Source organism: Thrips palmi, unplaced genomic scaffold (assembly GCF_012932325.1).
Source record: "Thrips palmi isolate BJ-2018 unplaced genomic scaffold, TpBJ-2018v1 HiC_scaffold_11, whole genome shotgun sequence".
NCBI classification, from domain to species: Eukaryota; Metazoa; Arthropoda; class Insecta; order Thysanoptera; family Thripidae; genus Thrips; species Thrips palmi.
This window is the reverse complement of record NW_023144622.1, coordinates 3,308,854-3,327,701: the sequence shown is the minus strand read 5'-3', so window position 1 is coordinate 3,327,701 and position 18,848 is coordinate 3,308,854. Positions and strand designations below refer to the sequence as shown.

The 18,848-nt window shown below is 62.9% G+C and overlaps 2 protein-coding genes across 2 annotated transcripts in view; one reads left to right on the top strand and one right to left on the bottom strand.

Moving 5' to 3' along the window:
• Positions 1-1,560: 1,560 nt before the first annotated feature.
• Positions 1,561-3,929, bottom strand: LOC117639678. The gene is made up of 6 exons (XM_034375554.1): positions 3,710-3,929; positions 3,323-3,528; positions 2,219-2,485; positions 2,075-2,146; positions 1,921-2,010; positions 1,561-1,848 (listed from the first exon to the last, which is right to left on the bottom strand). The coding sequence occupies exons 1-6, from the start codon at positions 3,927-3,929 to the stop codon at positions 1,702-1,704; spliced, it is 1,002 nt and encodes a 333-aa protein (XP_034231445.1). The 3' UTR covers positions 1,561-1,701.
• A 4,592-nt stretch (positions 3,930-8,521) lies between these two features.
• Positions 8,522-18,848, top strand: part of LOC117639596 — a 128,140-nt gene continuing 117,813 nt past the window's right edge. The window contains exon 1 of the mRNA XM_034375421.1: positions 8,522-8,876. Within this exon, the coding sequence (XP_034231312.1) occupies positions 8,771-8,876 (106 nt within the window). The 5' untranslated portion in view covers positions 8,522-8,770. The remainder of the gene's footprint in view (positions 8,877-18,848) is intronic.

The window sequence follows — 18,848 nt, the reverse complement described above, 5'->3', positions numbered from 1 at the left end:
CCTGCGAGGTGGCAGGTGCGCGCCAGGAGGTAGGTCCCCGCGGTGCAGAACATGCTGTTCGCGGCGAAGCCCCCCAGCATGACCGCGCTGGAGATGTTGTGCGTGATGAGCAGGATGGTCAGGAAGGCGCAGGCCAGCGTGACGGACAAGTCCATGGCCAGGATGCAGACGAGCTGCGCCTCGAAGCAGCGCGTCAGCACGGCCAGCATGCGGCAGCACTCCTTGTGCTGGGCGCGCGCCTCGGCCACGCGCTGCCACACCTGTCGGCCGGCAGACCTTCGTCGCTCTGTCTCTCTCGCACTCACGGGGCGTCCCGTATTGGTGCGAGAGGCACAGAGCGACGACAACGACCCTCGGCACCAGAGCGCTTGCCGCGTGGCACCGCGTGGCCTGTCCTGCCCCGGGTACCTGCGGCCCTCGGCGCGGTCCGCTCCGCGCCGCCACCACCGAGTGCACCTCCCCGAGGTCCTCGTTGACGGCCGAGAAGCGGTGGCCGACGCGACGGACCAAGTGGATCATGAACAACTTCTCCACGGCCGACATGGCGAGCAAGAGGAGCGCCGACAGGGTGATCTTCGCGTTCGTCGCTCCCACCTGATGCATGGCCCCAAAACGCGTGTATCACTGACTAGGACTCAGTCGGTGGGATTGTTTTGTAAACTGTCATCTCATGCACTGCCAAAAAAAAAAGCTTTCAAAAATGGAGAAAGGAAAAGGACCAAGCTACGGCGTTCTTTACAAAGGAGTAGTTGATCAGGAACATGAAGACCACAATGGTGTAGCCGGCCACCATGAAGGTGAACTGCGCCACGATCTCGGCGGTGCGCGGCTGGCAGCGCGGGGCAGCCGTCAGCGGGTGTGCCAGCAGCCCGGGCAGCAGGGCGGCCTTGCGGAAGGACCCCACCAGGAAGGCCAGAGCGGACGCCGTCATGGCCAGGAAGCAGACCGTCACCAGCGTCTGGAGGATCACGCCCGTGGTGGCCGCCACGGCGCCCGTGAAGATGAGCCACGTGAACAAGGCCTCGTAGTAGGCGGCGAACAGCGTGACGCACAGGTTGTAGACGCGCAGCACCACCATGGGCTGGAAGGCGGGGGCCGGCCCGACGGGGTTCACCGCGTACAGCCTGGTGATGGCCAGCATCAGCCGGAAGCCGAGGCGCTGCAACACAAGCAGTCTCTCTCTCTCTCTCTCTCTCTCTCTCTCTCTCTCTCTCTCTCTCTCTCTCTCTCTCTCTCTCTCTCTCTCTCTCTCTCCCTCTCTCCGGCATGCAGAAACGGATCGCCACACACCGTGCTCTTGGCGCCTGCGTCTTCGTCGGCGACCCCGTCGGCGACGTCCTCGGCGGCGCTCCGCCCCCGCAGCATGGTCGGCCGCGTGTGGCGCCCCAGGAGCCGCGTGGCGTGGCGTGGCGCACACACTTGACAGTGGCGTGGCGCGTTGGGTGTTTGCCGAGCCACTGTCGGCGTGTCGAAGTGGCGGCCTGCAAATCGGTCGCTTCATCATCGAAGAGGCGGTGGCGCGGTCGAGCAGGGCTGTCGATAGAAGGCGGTGGCACACTGACAAAATTAGTTGCGGCGAGTCAATGGCAACAGGCGATGCAACAGACAAAACGTTTTATTTCGACGGAGTAGCGAACATCGAGTTTTTAAACGGAGCTTTCCGTTCGCGGGTCCGGACGTTCGGACACTTCCAAGGGAAGGTCAGCGGTCACCGGAGGTGGCAAAGTCCAGCATGGCTGTCGTGTTGGGTGCGTCCGTGCCGTTGCCGTAGTAACCCTCCAAATTTTTGCTCCCCACCAGGCCGAACTGGCCGACCATGATGGAGTAGGTGAAGAACCCCACGGACAACTGAAACCAAACGAGGCCCTCAAGGGAACTGTCTGCAGCTGAGGTCTGAAGCGGATTCCAAGGCGACCTCACCGTGCTGATGAGCGAGTAGTCCACGGTGAACATTTGGAAGGGCGTGACGCTCGTCTTGGCGTGCAGCAGTTGGAAGGAGAAGGCCTTGAGCTGCGGAGAGAGAGAAATGTCACATCTCGCTCGAGTCGGCCATCCGCGGCCATCGCACACGCACCTCCCTCACTTCCTCGGGGCCGACGTGCGGCAGGTTGAGCACGGCGTGGACGCTGGTGTGGGCCCGCCTGGCCTGCAAGAGAGCCGGCGTCATTCTCGGCCATCGTCCTCTCTCGCTCTCACTTGCCTGCATTCTCTCCGTCACCTCTCGGCCCGCGAGGTGGCAGGTCCGCGCCAGGAGGAAGGTCCCCGTGATGCAGAAGGAGCCGTTGGTGGAGGAGGCCACCAGCAGGGACGGGATCGTGGCGTCGTGCATCAGGAGGAGGATGGCCAGGAAGACGCTCGCGAGCAGCACGAAGAAGTCCATGACCAGGATGCCGACGAGCTGCGCCTCGAAGCAGCGCGTCAGCGCGGCCAGCATGCAGCAGCACTCCTTGTGCTGGGCGCGGGCCTCCGCCACGCGCTGCGTAACCTGTCAGCCATGGCGGTCGGGTCGGCGTCACGAACAGGCTCGGACTGGCCCCCAAAAGGCCCCCGATCATCACTGTTTTTACCCTTCATGACCAACTTTGTGAGGCTAACGCTCCCAAACTGTTTGCGGTCAATAGCCTTCCCGTACAGGACATGAAAGAGTAGGGTCTTAAGAATACTAGGACGTCGAGGGAGGCCTTTTACGGCAACTAGATTGGACACAGTGGCCGCCCAAAGTCAGTAAAATCAGCAAATTTCCGAGATTCGACCACTTTTTGACCAACTTGGTCCAAAAATCGTTGCGGTCAGAGGCAAAATCGTTGTGGTCAACGTCTTTCCGATACAGGGCATGAAAGAGTAGGGTCTTAAGAATACTAGGACGTCGAGGGAGGCCTTTTACGGCAACTAGATTGGACACAGTGGCCGCCCAAAGTCAGTAAAATCAGCAAATTTCCGAGATTCGACCACTTTTTGACCAACTTGGTCCAAAAATCGTTGCGGTCAGAGGCAAAATCGTTGTGGTCAACGTCTTTCCGATACAGGGCATGAAAGAGTAGGGTCTTAAGAATACTAGGGCGTCGAGGGAGGCCGTTGGCCGCAACTACATCGGACGCAGTGGCCGCTCAAATTCAGCAAAAACGGCTACTTTCGGAGATTCAATCATTTTTTGACCAACTTTGTGACGTTACTGGCCCTAAACCCGAAGGCCCCGGCATATTTTTCTGCCATGGTCACAAAGCGCACCTTCCTCCCACCCGGGGCGCCCCATGAGTGCGAGAGAGACGGACAGCTCTCGGCATCAGTCTCCTGCACTGCACAGTCCCTGGTCGTGACTTACCTGCGGACCTCGGCGCTCGGCGTGCATGCCGCTCCTCGCCGCCACCACCGAGTGCGCCTCGCCGAGGTCGTCGTTGATGGCGGCGAACCGGCGGCCGACGCGCCGCACCATGTGGTTCATGGACAGCTTCTCCACGGCCGACATGGCGAACAGCACGCACGAGGCCGTGGAGACCTTCTTGACCGCCGGGTCCATCTGGCGCACGCCTCCAAGTGAGGCATTTTGAGCTCCAGAGTCGCTAAATGGGACTCGAACCGAACGTGCGACCCCACCAATGGATTGTTCTCCGAACGAGGAATCCATTGATGGGGTCACACGCTCAGTTCGAGTCCTGTTTAGCGACTCTGCAGCTAAAAACTGGCCGCCTGCACCGGTCTTCCGGCCCACTGTGCGGCGTGTGTATTAGTTTCCTGACCTCGGGGGAGCTGAGGAGGAAGCCGGCGCCCAGCACGCAGTAGCCCACCACCAGGACGCCGAGCTGCGCCACGATCGCAGCGGTCCGCGGCTGGCAGCGCGGGGCGGCCGTCAGCGGGTGTGCCAGCAGCCCCGGCAGCAGCGCGGCCTTGCGGAAGGACCCCACCAGGAAGGCCAGCGAGGACACCGTCATGGCCGCGAAGCACAGCGAAACCAGCACCGTCAGCACCAGGAACGGGTTCCCCGGGGCGATGGCCAAGGCGGTCAAGCCGCAGAAGAAGATCTCGTAGTAGGCCGTGTACAGCGTGACGCCCAGGTTGTAGACGCGCAGGAGCACCATGGGCTCGAAGGCGGGGGCCGGCCCCACGGGGTTTATCGCGTACAGCCTGCTGACGGCCAGCATCAGTCGGAACCCGGTGCGCTGCAACACAACACACGCTCTCTCTCTCTCTCTTTCTCTCTCTCTCTCTCTCTCCCTCCCCCTCCCCCCTTTGCCACGCACCGGGTCCTCGGCGCCGGCGTCGTCGGCGACGCTCCGGCCCCCCAGCATGGTCGGTGGCGTGTGGCGCTCCGAGAGCCACGTGGCTTCGCGTGTGGTGGCTTCGCGTGGCGTGGCGCGCACACTTGACGGTGGCGGGCGGAGCGAGGATAAGGCGCCCTGTTTGCCGACCGCGCTTTTAGCGTATCGAAAGCCCTTCATCACATGCGAGGGTGGACTCGATACTCGACGCTTTTATTTTGTAATTTCGATCGGCGCGATGGTTTTGTAAATCAGTCTTCCGAGAAACGGCGCTCTCAGATTCCGCCTTCGTTCACGTGGGTCGTGTGATGAAGACTCAAAACCCAGAGCAGACGTCGCAGCGTCAAAAACGGCACACGATCGTTTCGTCGCTCTCACGGGGCGTTCTGTAGGGGTGCGAGAGAGAAGCGACGCTGCGGGCTGCGCGGGGCTGCGGGGGCGTCGTGGTGTCCTTCCACACGCACTTGTTCGCCTGCGGCCCTGCGGGGGGCTGGGGCAGGCTGGGGCAGGCTGGGGCAGGCGGCGTGCCCCGGGAACTGCGCAGGTGGCAGCGGACTCGAAAGAGGTCTCGAGGCTCTAGGCTCCGGCGGGACTGGGACCGGGACCCCTCTCCAAAATCACAGTGCTGTAGCTCTGGAAGCACGGCGCAGCGCGGCGGCGCGGCGTGTCTCGGTATGCGACGCACGTCAGTGGCAAGTTGGCACCCCCGCTCCGAGCCGCCGAGCCGCCCCTGCCCCTACCTTGCCGGCTCCACCAAGTCTGCCAACCCCTACGTGCCGTCCCAGCCTTGTTTGTTCAGTCCATTACTTTGAAATCAATTCCCGGTTCCTGCGAGTCGAGGCAAGGCCGGGCCGAGGCAAGGTGCCAGCCGTGCCAGCCAGCCCCGACTGGTGGGCCTGCTCTGAGAGGGACGCAGGATCCACAATCCACGTGCAGCAGTTCCTCAGCCCGCCCGGGCAGTCCGTCAGGGCAGTCCGTCGGTTCGGCGAGTTCCGTTATTGAAACGGCCGCCTGGCCGCGTGCACGGCCCGCATGTGTGCGACAGAGACAGAGCGACAAAATAACGCTGTGCGGAATCAGTCTACAGCATCAAAACTCACTGTGTGTGTGTGTGCGTGTGTGCGTGCGTGTGGAGTGCAGTCCGGCGCGTACTACAACGTCCGCCAAACTTTGCAACGCGCGTTCCTGACGGCGCCCTCAAATCTGGAATCAGCCGGGGCGAGCGGCGGGCGAGGAGCCCAGTGCCCATTGGGTCCGTGGCGGTCCGTGGCGGCCCGTGGCGGTCCGTGGCGGTCCGTGGCACGCCCCGAGGCCCGGCCAGTCCTCACGTAAAATCTCAACTTGAGGGCGCCGGGGAATAGGGCAGGGCCGGCGGGGCCGAGGGCTTGGGAGGGTCTATCTGCCTTAGCTGCAACTACCTGACCCCACCCCGAGAACCCACCCCCCGCCCCTCCCGAGACGTGACTGGTCTTGGAGCGGCTCGGCAAGGCCAGGCAGGGCCAGGCAGGGCCCGGCATTGGATTAGCCGCTGTTCGTTAGCGCCCCGTGCTGTGCCGCTGCTGCTGTGCTGCGCCGCGTAGTGCTCGCCCGTGCCCGACCGAACACATCATCAAGCACGTCACGCAGTGCTGCCGCGCCACGCCGCCACGCCGCGCCACGCCCACAAATTTCTCCGCTCGCGCGAGGCCAACTCTCCGGCCGGTTTGCAGTACTGTATTTCGCGCCCGCGCGCGCGCGTGTGTGTGTGTGTGTGTGTGTGTGTGTGTGTGTAAAAGAGGGGGGGGAGGCAGTGGGCAGACGTCGAGGTGTAGAACAAACGGCGCGTTGGCCGAGTTTGCAAACAAGGAGGGAAAGTTGTCCAATTTTATCGACTCCCGTTGCTGCATATCGGCGGCGGCCGAAGAATGCAGACAGAGATCGGGCGAGGCGAAGCTCTCCCCGGACTGACAGCAGCGGTCAATCACAACCGACCGCCAGCACCGCCAGCAGATCGACGCGAAGGTCACGTGGCGGACGGCCTCGAAGGCCTCGGCGGCGGGGCGGGGGGCTACGGGAGGCGCGGCCCAGCGGGGAAGCCAAATTTCCACCAAACTAGATTAACCTTGTGGCGGAGCCGACGGGCCGAAATCACGACCAAGTTTGTGGCTTTGTCTAGTTTTGCGCCCTCATAGGCTCCACGAACTCCACAAAGCGCAGCGCCGCACCGCTTCAAAAAGATACTTTTCGGCCGTGTGCCCGGCCACCGCTTCAAAAAGATAATATGATTCTTTTCGGCTGTGCGCTTCAAAAAGATACCTTCTCTGCGTGAGGTCGGCCTGAGGGGTGCCGCGGTCGACCACGTCCTTCGAAACCACCCTCAAACCCAAACGAACCGCGCCGCCGCCGCTCTCGGCACGTTGACATGTAGAAACAAGTAGAAGGATTGAAATTCCGAGCGAAGACTCGTTCGGCGAGAGAAGCCCGCGGTACTTATCACCGCGAGGGGAGAATTATTTCGGGCCTGCCCGGCGACTCGAGACCGCGACGTAAGTGGTGACGGTCTCCGCGGAGATGCGGCGGTACGCTTCGCCCCTCGTGTTCGCACGCTGGTGGCGCGTTTACAGAAGCAGGCCCGATGACCTGAGGGGGCGGGGGAGGCGGCACGGCGGCGAGGGCTGGGGGCGGCAGCGCGGCGGCAAGGTTTCGGGCGTGCGAAGAAAAATTGTCGCGAATACGTGTCGCGCATGAAGACGGAGAGAAATCAAAGCCCCGGGGCCACGGCACTGCCAGGCCCTGCCAGGCCCTGCCAGGGTGGGGGAGGAGTACTGGCTCGCGGAGAGAAAGGGAGAGAAAGAATTTGTTTTTCTCTCGCTCGCACCCGTCATTACGACAGCCAATGAGATAGCGCCACGACAATGACAGAAGGTTCCAATCTGGATCTGTCTTCAGACGCAGCCCGACGGTGGGGGGGGGGGGGGGCACATCCAACTTCCCCGCGGCGGATAGTGACGCCCCGGTCATTACAGCAGTCGAATGCCGCCACGGCGACGCCTGCGCCATCCAGGCGGCCGACCGCGCCGCACCGCGACGCCTTGCCACTACACTGCCAGCCAGAATTTCCAAATTGAAGAAATCTTGAGAAAATGGACATAATTCAGATGGCCACATCCTGTGGATGAAACAGAAACCATGATCCGATTTCAAGGCGTGAAGTCGACGGGACGAACAATGAGAGCTGTCATGAAACCGATTGCCACAAAGCTTCGGATAGAGTACCGCCAGGCCGACTCCTGCCACGGTCTCTCTTCAGGGGATGGGTCAGCTTTCTCCGATCGCACGTCATGTCCGCACTGGAGACCGATTCCGAGGGTCCTTTTCGCCGCTCTGTCTCTCTCGCACTCACGGTGCACCCCGTACAGGTGCGAGGGAGACGCGGAGCGACGAAAACGACTCTCGGAATCAGTCCACTGGGCCAAGTTCCGCCTTGAGCTCGCTGTTCGGCCTTCTGCCTTCCTGCCTGCGCCTCGTCCGCCTTCACAGGCCCGCCGGGAACAAGAGCATGTTCCGAGGAGAGATGCCTGTTCCAGGTCGGACGCGGCAGCAACGCCAGTGGCCCGGGGGGGGGGGGCGCATTGCCGGACCACAACACTGTAGACGAGCCTGGCGGCGTGTGTGTGTGTGTGTGTGCACGTGTGGGCAGTGCGCGCTGTGTGTGCGCGGGGCTCCTGTCTGTGTGTGGGTTGACGTAGGTTGACGGAGCGCGCAGCGATGTCCGTGTCAGATTACGGGCGGCGGCGCGTGTGCTATCGAGGGGGATGATCGCCAAAAGCGGAACCGTCCCAGCATCGCCAGCGGAACCACAGTGTAAGGCCTCCTGCGAAGAAAGGCGTTGAAAAGACGCGGCAGAGTCCGCCGACAGTCAACAGTGGCGCGGCAGGGCGCGGCGAGCCCTTGGGCCCTTGGGCAGAGCACTGCGCAGCGCCGCGGCGGTGTAGCACAACAAGGGGAAGGCGCCCCTCTTAGGCAAGCTGACACTAGTCAGTCGTCCAAAGGCTGCAAAGGCAGCGAAGAATAGAGCGGGCCTCTCTCTCGCACCTACAGTGTGGTACGGTGGCGCGCCCTGCCGGCCAGCATCCCTGCTCCGTTGCGCCCCCCGCCCCCTGGCCACCCCAACCGGCCCAACCCCACCCCGAGCGAGGCGAAGGGAAGCACGCACCCCAGTTGCCGTATGCCCGGCGTCGAGCGAGCACGCCGATCCCTTCGCGTCGCCCGACCGCCCCCGCGTCGTGCCGCCCGCCGGGCCGCGAGCGTACACTCGCCGCGCCTCGCCTCCCAGCGCGTGTTTGTGTTGGTGAAACAGTGTTAGTGCTCCGCCGCTCCGCCCCAGTGTTGTGTTGTTGTTGGCGGCGACTTTGGACGGTCTGAGCGCCCCGCCGGCGTGTCGGCCATGTCCGAGGCCATGTCCGAGGCCATGTCGGCCCTGGGAACCTAGTCCCCCCGCCGGCATGGTGTAGACCGTGCGCACCCTGGCCGCCATGTGTGGCAAGCACGGCGTCAACGACGACGGACGACGACGCCGGCCACGCACCGCCTCACTCATGGATACCGCCGCCTTCGTCCTCGTCCTTCTCTTCATATCAGGTGCTCGCCGTTTGGTGTCCTCCGGAGTCCCTTCCGCACCGTCCCGCACGCACTACAGTGTACGAGTGATGCACACGGCGCGGTGCTCTGATTGCCTCGGTACAAAGGGGATCGTTCTCGCCATTCTTGCCGAAGAAGAATATCCCACATAGAGCGTTTCTCATTGTCCGGAAGGCCGGAGCGCTTTTTTCGCAGTGTGTGCCCGCGCCGCCGCCGAGCCATTTAGGAATAAGCCATCAGCCCTCTTTTATTCCCGACAATTAAACGCCCCCTTTCCGAGGTGCTTAGTAATTGGCGCTGTCCTGGAGGTCCTGGAGGCCGCGGAACCGGAGGGAAGCACCACTCCCCGACAGTGTGGGCACAGGCCGAGGCACAGGCCGAGGCACAGGCCGAGCACCGCCTTTTTTCCCCCAGCGACTGATACACCTCGTCGGTAATTGGGATTCCACAGCGTAGACACACGAATTAGTGCCTCGCTGCCGACGGCCCTCCAGCGGACTGAGTCCCAGAGTCGTTTCAGCGGCCTTCTGGCCCACTGTGAGTCTCCCCCACCCCTCATTGGGGCCGGAACCATTGTCTGCGACGATGCGATCCGCGATGACTATTCTAGCGTGTGTGTCGCGCCAATAGTGTCTCAAGGGCGGCAATGAATGCCTGAGCAGGATGAATGTTTGACGACGACGACGTGTGGAGCAGCGCCGGGCGCGGGTTCAAATACAGCGCGCGTTAAACTTTGCCCCGCGAAGAATGATGCCTGTTTGGGGCTCCAAGTGGGTCGACCTGGCGGCGCCTGGCCGCCTCATTGTTTGACTGCGCCGTAAAGCCACAATGAGGCACTTCCGGGGCACTTCCGGTACCGGGCCGGCCAGCCCAGGCCAGGCCTCCTTGCGACATTGTAGTTTCTAGTGTGTCCACGTGACACCGGCCGGCGCCACGCGGCGCCACGGCGGGGAGGCCGAGGAGGCCGGCCAGCAGGACGCACCGCTGCGCCGGCAGTCCAGCAGCCGGCAAGGGATCCCCCCCCCCCCCGCAAGTTCATAACTGCAACATTTCACCGGACGTGCCAGGGAGCTGAGCTCGCATGGTGCGCGGCCTTGCCTTGCCGCCGCCCCGCCGCCCCGCCGCCCCGCCGCCCCGTTGTCCTCACGTCCGGGTCGCGTCCCGACGGCGGCGCCTGCGTCTCCGTCGCTCCCGCTGGGGCTGGCGAGGCTGGCGGGGACTGGTCATTGCCCGGCCCTGGGAGTGCGACAGAGAGACGCGCCGACTCGCACGCTTCAGGGCTCTCAAGCTCTCAAAGGGCGGCCGGCCGCTCTTACTGCCCCGAATTCACGCCCCGCAGAACGGCGGCGGAGTCTCCCCCAGGTTAACTCAGTCTCACATGGCACGCCGCGCGCTAGGCGCTCCGCCAAAAGCACACTCGGAAGTGAATTTAGGAAAGCAGCTTCAGGGCCTGGGGCTCGAACCGAACGTGTGACCCCACCAATGGATTCCTCGTTCGGAGAGCAATCATTGGTGGGGTCACACGTTCGATTCGAGTCCCATTTAGCGACTCTGGAGCTCAAAACGCGTTTAGGATTTTCGCCACCTCAACCGATAGTCTGACCCACTTTGAAACGGCCCCGAGAGACACAGGAAGCTCTGAGAGTCATCGAAGGGTTTCACTCCGTTTCACTCCGGCCTTGTCGGTGGGGCGCGCGGAAGGGTTGAGACCCGGCGGGGCTGGCCGTCAGTCGGCAGTCGTCGTGACACTGTAACACCGCCGAGTCAGGGCCGGGCCTCTAGGCCGGGCCGCGATCACGGCCCCACTACCTTCCACATCATTTGCCGACCCCCGGCGGCCCGGCCCAGCAATGTGTCGCTTTACCCCCAACAGCCGTGTAATCCGCCAGCCTCGTCCGCCCGGCTGCCTGCCAGCCCCGTCCGCCCGGCTGGCCGGTCGCGGGGCGTGGAGCGGCGTCGAGGGTCGGGACGAGCTTAGGGGGCATTATGGCGGCCCGCTCCACACATGAGTTCCCGGCGGGGTCCGGGACTCTGCGGAACTCTGAGTCCGCGACTCTAAGTCCGAGACCCTGGGTCAGGGACCCTAGGTCCCAGACCCTACGTCCGGGACTCTAAGTCCGAGGCCCTACGTCCGGGTCTCTGGGCCCCGGACTGTGGGTCCTCGGTGGTGCCGGCCAAACGGCAGGCCGCGGCAGACGGTACCCGGGACTGGCCGCTGCGGTGGCGCCAAGGCGCGCCAAGCCAGGCGGCGGGCGACGCAAGGGCGACGGGCCCCTCAAGACAACCCCCAAGCTCTTACCCCGCCCCCGGACGGCGGCCCGGACGGCCCTGCCGCCCTGCCGCCCTGCCGCCCCGCGCCGCCCCGTCGGGATGACTGATGGACTCTGAGATTAGGCGGGGGAGACGTTGGGGTGGGGAGAGCGGACTCCGTCGTGGTTCGTTACTGTCCCAAGCTTTGTTACGTCTGCGGCCCGGCGGAAGGCGCTGAGAGAGGGAGAGAGAGAGAGAGAGAGCGGGCGAAAAAAAGGAGAAGAGGAAGCGAGAATGAATGTGTAAATGGGTGGGATGAAAGAAGACACCAGGGAGGGAGGGGAGGGGGAAGGAAAGGGGTGGTGCATTGTTTCTCCGCACTTCTTGTTTCTGGCGTCTCGAGCGTCTTGAGCGGGACAATCTTTCGCGGCCAGTTCTCCGTTTTTCACCTCGCCTCTCCGGGCCATTCATCGTGGCCGAGAGAGGGCCTTGGTCGAGTCCCTTGTTTGCACGGTATTCAATTAGGCCATGCTGCAGGCCGAGGCTTCCTGCCGCCGCACAGTGGGCCAGAAGACCGGTGGAGGATGACGAAACCGTGGACGTGTTTCGAGCTCCAGAGTCGCTGAATGGGACTCGAACCGAACGTGTGACCCCACCAATGGATTGTTCTCCGGACGAGGAATCCATTGGTGGGGTCACACGTTTGGTTCGAGTCCCATTTAGCGACTCTGGTGCTCAAAACGCGTCAAGGGTTTTGACCGCCGGCGCCGGTCTTCTGGCCCACTGTGCGCGGCGCGTCTGCCTGCCTCGGCCTCTGCTAGGGCACGGCCTCGGACTGCAGGCCCGCTGGATTCAGCCCCCCGTGACGCCGCACCCATTGATCAGCTCCACCTGCCTCAAAGGGTGGTCGGGGCGGGGCTGTCGCCTCCAGCCCGCGCCACCACACTCATTCCGAGAGTCGTTCCCGTCGCTCTGTCTCTCTCGCACCGTCACGGAAAGCCCCACGGGTGCGAGAGAGACAAGAGCCACGCCTGCAGCCCATCGAGGGAGGGCGCCACACTGCTTTCATGGTTCACTCACCACCTTCTGTTACCACCGCAACTTACCCCTTGGCACAAAAAAGCCTCATGGAGCACCATGGTATTGTATGGCAAGTGCCGTCGCCCTGCCAACCGAACCCAACAAAGTCACCTCACCCCCGCCGAACCACCCTCCCGTCGGCCACCCTCCCCTCCCCGCACCACGCCCCGCCCGGTGCAGGTGCGGTCAGACCGCCAGGGGAGGCAGGCCGAGGCGGGCGGAGCGGAGGCCGCCCTGAGTGACCGTATCCGGGAGTCCGAGGTGGCCGTGCCGGCCGTGCTGGCCGTGCTGGCCGCCAGGGCGGAGTGGAGCGGAGCGGAGCGCGCCAGTCCACCAAGTCCGCCCTGGCCGCCCTGCCGGCGATGTATCACGGCATGACGTAGCCGGAGGGGACTCGGGACCGCGGGGGACAGGCAGCGGCACTGGGAACCGCCGCACAGTGGGCCAGAAGACCGGTGGAGGCGGCTAAAATTCTATTCGCGTTTTGAGCTCCAGAATCGCCAAGCAGGACTCGAACCGAACGTGTGACCCCACCAATGGATTCCTCGTTCGGAGAGCAATCCATTGATGGGGTCACACGTTCGGTTCGAGTCCCCTTTAGCGACTCTGGAGCTCAAAACGCGTCTAGAGTTTTGTCCGCCTCCACCGGTCTTCTGGCCCACTGTGCACCGCCACGCCGCCCGGAGCGGCGCAATGTCATCGGCTGCACTCCCCCCGTGCAGCCCTGGCCGGGGCCCTGGCTGGCCCACCCTCGGGGGGACTGGCCATAAATCAGAGCGAGGTTTGCCGGTTTGAAGGCAAAGCCCGGCGAAGCCCAGCGAAGCCTGGCCAAGCCCCTCACTTTCCTTAATTGTGGCCTGAGCTCGTGGCGGTGACGCGGCCCACGCGGCCCACGCGGCGCCGTGTGGAGGGCTTCATTCCGAACAGTGCCTCCGCCTCCGCCGCGCCGCACAGTGGACCAGAAGACCGGCGCCGGCGGGCAGAACTCTAGACGCGTTTTGAGCTCCAGAGTCGCTAAAGTGACTCGAACCGAGCGTGTTACCCCACCAATGGACTCCTCGTTCGGAGAGCGATCCATTGGTGGGGTCACACGTTCGGTTCGAGTCCAACTTAGCGACTCTGGAGCTAAAAACGCGTCCGGTCTTCTGGCCCACTGTGGCTGGTGTGTCGCTACGACCTGTCGGACGTTACCGATCGCCATGGCTCACGGCCGGCCACCCGGCGCGACAAAAAGAGCGATGCGACCCACCCGACTGATCTCGGCTCGTTTGCCGAACCACCCCCTAGCCATACTCCACTCGCGCCAGCAGGCTCATTCCGAGAGTCGTTTTCGTCGCTCTGTCTCTTTCGCATCCATTCGGGACGCCCCGCGAGTGCGATGAGAGACAGAGCGACGAAAACGACTCTCGGAATCAGTCTGCAGGTCCGAATCGAATGGGTCGCTGAAAGCCTGCAGTGAGACTCGCTGCTACCGGGCCAGCGGGCCACCGGTCAGTGTAGACAGGGCCCAAAACGGCGCTGCCTCGCCTCTCTTTTGTTACCCGGGGCTACGCTAACACACCCACACACGGCCGTTCACAAACATTGATAGAAGTACACACACACGCGCACGCACGCACCCCGGCACCCACACAGTCGCACCGCCGCTGGCATTTCTTCGTGACTTATGCAACAGATGCGATCCGGCCTCCCCACATTGAATAATGCATCGATAGGAAAGCACTGCCTTCCTTCCGCGATGCACATCCCCCGGCTTGAGGCTCCGGGAGGGGGGGGGGGGGGGGGGGGTGCTGACGCTGCGCTGTCTCCGGGGGAGGGGCGGGGGGCGGTGTGGCGCCAGTGCCGTGAGTCGTCGCTCTGTCTCCCTCGCACTCACGGGGCGCCCCGTGTGGGTGCGAGAGAGACAGAGCGAGGGCGGCCTGCCCAATGTAGCGCGGTGCGTCGTAGGACACGCTGCATGGCTGCGTGGCGGTCCGGCGCGCATCCGCCGCCCCAGTTTCGCCAGCGGGAAATTTCCCCGCCCCGCAGGGAAACTTCCCGCCGCCAGAGGGGGCATTTCCGGCGCAAGAAGCGCCGCTTTTCTTTTGAGAGCGCGTCCCGTTCTCCGCTCTGGGAGGCCAGCTGCTGGCGCGGTGCGGCGCGGCGCGGCGGGGGAGTTTTCTTTTGGCGGACAAGTAGAAGCGAAACGGCGAAAGCAGCGAACGCCGGGCTGGTTTTGCATTTCCGGGGCCGTGGCTGCCGTGCCGTGCCGTGCCGCGTCGCGGTGGAGGCGGTCCCCTAGGACGGGGAGCTTCGAAACTTGGCATGCTGGGGTGGCGTGGCGGCGCCGCTGCAGCGACCGAGGCACTGCTTGTGCTTGGCCGAGGCGTGCCTTGCCTTGGCCTTGCCTGCCCTTGTCCTTCCCGTCGCTCTGCCTTTCACGCACTCGGGGCCTCTCGTATAGGTGCGAGAGAGACAGAGCGACGAAAACGACTCTCGGAATCAGTCTGCGCGAGCAACTCGGCCTTGCATTGTGGCGACGGGTCAGCGGGCTGCCTTGGGGCCATCCTTGGGGCCTGCCCACGCCGTCCTGGCGAAGGGGCCAAGACGAGCCGCCGCGGTGCACCCCCTTCGACCCCCCCCCCCTCCCCCCTCCACGCCTTGACGCTTGTGTAATTAAATAAAGTAAATTTGATGCAGATTAATTCTCGGTATTGAATCAGCGTAGGTAAATAGCAGGCCCTTCGCGGGGCGTGGCGCGCGGTGGCGGGCCCCGTGGTGTATCTCATCAAGGAGTGCCCCGAGTAGTAAACACGTGCAAACAGTCTCAGCCGCGAGGTTTTGCGCGGAGCGGGGTAATGAACGAAGCGACGCAGACCTGACCCTCGCACGAGTATCTCCATACCTCCGTCGACCACAATGGCACATCGATTTTCGATGTCGTCAGTGACAAAGTGCCCTGTGAGCTCGGAGGCCGCAGGCGAAACAATTCTAACCGATAATTTCAGTCGATTTTGCAACAGAGTTGAAGGCGTGGGTTCGAAATGCCGGATTTTCGGCGGCCGGGCTTCTCAGCCACTGGCCAATCGTGCTGCTACTTGTGTATCCGAATCGCGGATTGGCCGTTTAGGCCCTCGGCGCCCCGATGCCCCCAGGGCCCCCGCAGCCCCACGCAGCCAATATGCCTTATTGTAAAGCCGATGCCGGTCCCAATGGCTCGGGCCGAGTTCGGCTCGAGACCGGCAAATGAGCCGGAAGATAGTGCCGAGTCGAACCGGAGTCGTCGCACCAGCTACCCGCGCTGCGCGCTGCCGCCGAACGCTGTCCTCGAGCAGCGCGACGACGCCGCGGCTGGAGTGGCGACGAGCGAGGGCGTCTTTTCTTCCTACCTTTTTTCCTCCCCGCCGGAGCGTCGTGGGGAAAGCGGACGCCGCGGACGGCGAGAAAATTGAATGGCTTTTTGCTGCAATTTCCTTCCTTCTCTTCCCTTCCCCGGAGCCGAGCCGCCGCGGCGGTGCGGTCTAGATAATCTGTATTGCAAGGTATCTGATAGACTCATCGATCAATCAGCGGCCGAGCGGCCGAGCCAGCCAGTCGGCCCAGCCAGTCGGGCCCGGCTGGAGCCAATGCTCGTGTTCATTAATCTTGGCTTCGCTTCTTTTACTCGTCAGGCCTCGGCCAGCCGTGCGGCCCCACTGTATCTAGGCGGCCGTCGCTCCTACACTGCCGTGAGAATGGACCTGGCGACGCGAGGGGACAGTGTGCCTGCAGCGCCCCGACGCCCTTGGCGTTAGTCTTCCCATCCTAATCTGGCGCCCCCTTCCCCCACCCCTTCCCCTTTCGCCGGGGCGGCCGTTTGTCCCCACGCCTCGAAATTGCCAGCCGGCCGTGCCATTTGAATTGCACCGATGCAGGCAGGCAGACTGAGTCGTTTTCGTCGCTCTGGCTCTCTCGCACCTACACGGGACGCCGCATGAGTGCGAGAGAGACAGAGCGACGAAGGCGACTCTCGGCATCAGTCTGCAGGCTACCTGGCTTGCGCTGCCTTGCCTTGCCCCGGGCGCCACCGCCACACCGCAAGCACGGCCTCCTGGACGGCCTGCAGAAAGCCCCACCCTCTTTGCTCCCTTGTTTCTCGTCGCGTCGGATGGAAATTGTTTTTATTGCCTCCTCTTTCTTCCCTCGTCCCTCTTTACCCCTTCCCATTTACGGACCTCCGTCTCATCGATATCCCGCCCCGGATCCTCCTTCTCCTTTTTTTCGGACCGAGTTTTTTTTTCAGGCGGTGTTTTTCTGCGTCTTTTTTGAGCTCATCCTTCACTAGGTCATCGTCGTTCTCCAATCGGCCGACCTCCAAACTCACCGACAGTGGAATAGTGGTGCAATCTGTTGCTCTTTAAAATTTTTAGTTTGAGCCAAGTTTTGTGAACTGAAAATAATAATTATAATCAAAACACCAGTGAGCAAAAAATTATTTTTGTAAATTTTCCAAGGATTTGTGGCGAGAAGCTTGCCGCAGTGGCGGCGTGGTCGTGGCAGCAGGCTGATTCCGAACAGTGCTCTCGTCGCTCTGTCTCTCTCGCACTCATGGGGCGCTCCGTAGGGGTGCGAGAGAGACAGAGCGACGAAGCAGTGTCTGGGCACGGCGAGGACGGCGAGGGCCCTCTAATGTGGGACGAGTTGGTTTAATTCAACGGCCCAGGGGCGTGGCGTGGCGTGGCCACGCACATAGTGAGTGTGGTGCTTGGGGCGGCATGCGTTGTCCGCCCCGCCCCCGCCCCGCCCTAGGCACGCGCGGCGTTCTAGCCGTCCAGGGCAAGCCTCTTGAACGCACCTCAAAAAAAAAGGACGCGTAAAACAAAACTAGCGAGAAAACTAAGACGCCGCCGGAGGAAGAGGCAGGCCGCCAAGAGTCTCCGGGGCGTCTTCATTCCGTCCGACGTCATTTTGGGCGTCGGAAGTTTGTCAATCTGTGTCGTTTGACCCCGCGCTGCGCTGCGCACGCCGCCACGGCCGTCGTCCCCGGGAGGGGGAGGGGGAGGGGGAAGGGGGGGGGGGATGGCCCCGGGGGCGGACGGCGGGGACTCGTCCGGGCCATTGCGCCGCGCAGTGATCGCCGCCGTCGACTCGAACAATGGCACGGCCGTGGCACGGCCATGGCACGGCCCGGCTCGGCCCCGCCGGCCCATCCCATGAGGCGGCTCAAATTTTCCCCAGTCCCAGTGGGTTTTTATCGGGGCCCGACTCTCCCGGGGCGCTGCTCGCCGTGTACTGGAGAGTAGTTAGGAGAGAGTGCTCGTGTTGTGTGCCGGTACTTACGGGGATGTCCTCCCTGATACCATCGCCGAGGCCGGGCCCGAGGCTGGGCCGCAGCCCTTAGGCCCTTAGGGTGTCGTGGCAGACTAACAGGCCGATCCAGCCCCGCTTCCAGCAGCCCTCCAGCAGCAGCCATTGGGATGCGGCCTGGCCTGGAGTCGCTCAGCAGAAATCAAGAACCCGCGCGTAAAAACATAAAACAAAACAGGGGGAAAATGTTTTTGTTTTGGTATTGTACGTCGGGAGGACGTCGCGTAGGGCGGGATGCAGTAGCACCCAATAGCAGCGAGGGTGGGGGTGAGGGCGTGGCGGGTATGGCAGGCTTTGCCCCCATCACTCTGAGCAAACAAGGGGTTGCAGCGTCCAGGGCCGTCCGCGGCCGTCCAGGACCGTCCAGGCGGGGTCCTGCTCTCCCTATCATCGGGTGGACAGACAGACAGGCTGACAGCAGACGACAAACCGGCAGACAGAGAGACAGACAGACATGCATCAGACAGACAGGCTGACAGACGAGAAACCGACAGACAGACAGACTGCGAAATAAATAGGGGAGGCTGGGGGTAACAAGACTCGGCCGACTTGCCTCTAATTTGAAAGGCGGTGTTATTTCCAACCTTTACGGTGAGGTGGCGGTGCGCAGGGATTCAAATTTCACCGCCTGTCACAAAGTAAGTAAGGGCGGTGGCGGGTACTATAGCCCGCCTGGCGGACGCGGGCTTCATAAGGCACTGTCTGGCCCGTCAACCAACGCACGGGGGAGAGAATTAATTTCGGCGAGAGTACCGCCCGCCGTCAGCGGTGATTCTATGTCCGTTTTATGGACATTTTTATACCTCACAGACTTATGATACGGCGCAGACTTTGTGTTTTGACATCCCACGGACTGTTTTTCAAATCCTCCTTTTATAAAGACTCTACGTGGCGGACACTCAGTGCAGTGAGTGTAACATATCATCTGCTGCTGACACGGTTGAAACGGTTCCAGGAACTCCCTGGAAATCGCCTTTGTCTTCACCATAGGCTTCCTGGGAAAACCTGGAACCGTTTTTACCGTGGAGCTTTGCTCCACTTTTTGACAGTGTCCGCGACACTGCGCTGCTGAGCTGCCTGGAACTCAATCGGGACTGGGCGCTGCTCCAGTGATAGTGGGTTGGAGCTTCTTTGGGGCCTTCCTGGAGCGGCCTGGAGCGGCCTGGAGCCTGGCGTCGATGCCCGCCGGAGCAGCAACAGACTGTTCTGCCTGGCCGGCGACGTTCAATGGCTCCCCCGGCCGTCTGCCTCGACGGCAAAACTCGGCGACGAAACGCGGAGTGGCGGAGCACTGCTTTCTGTCTCTCTCGCCCCCAC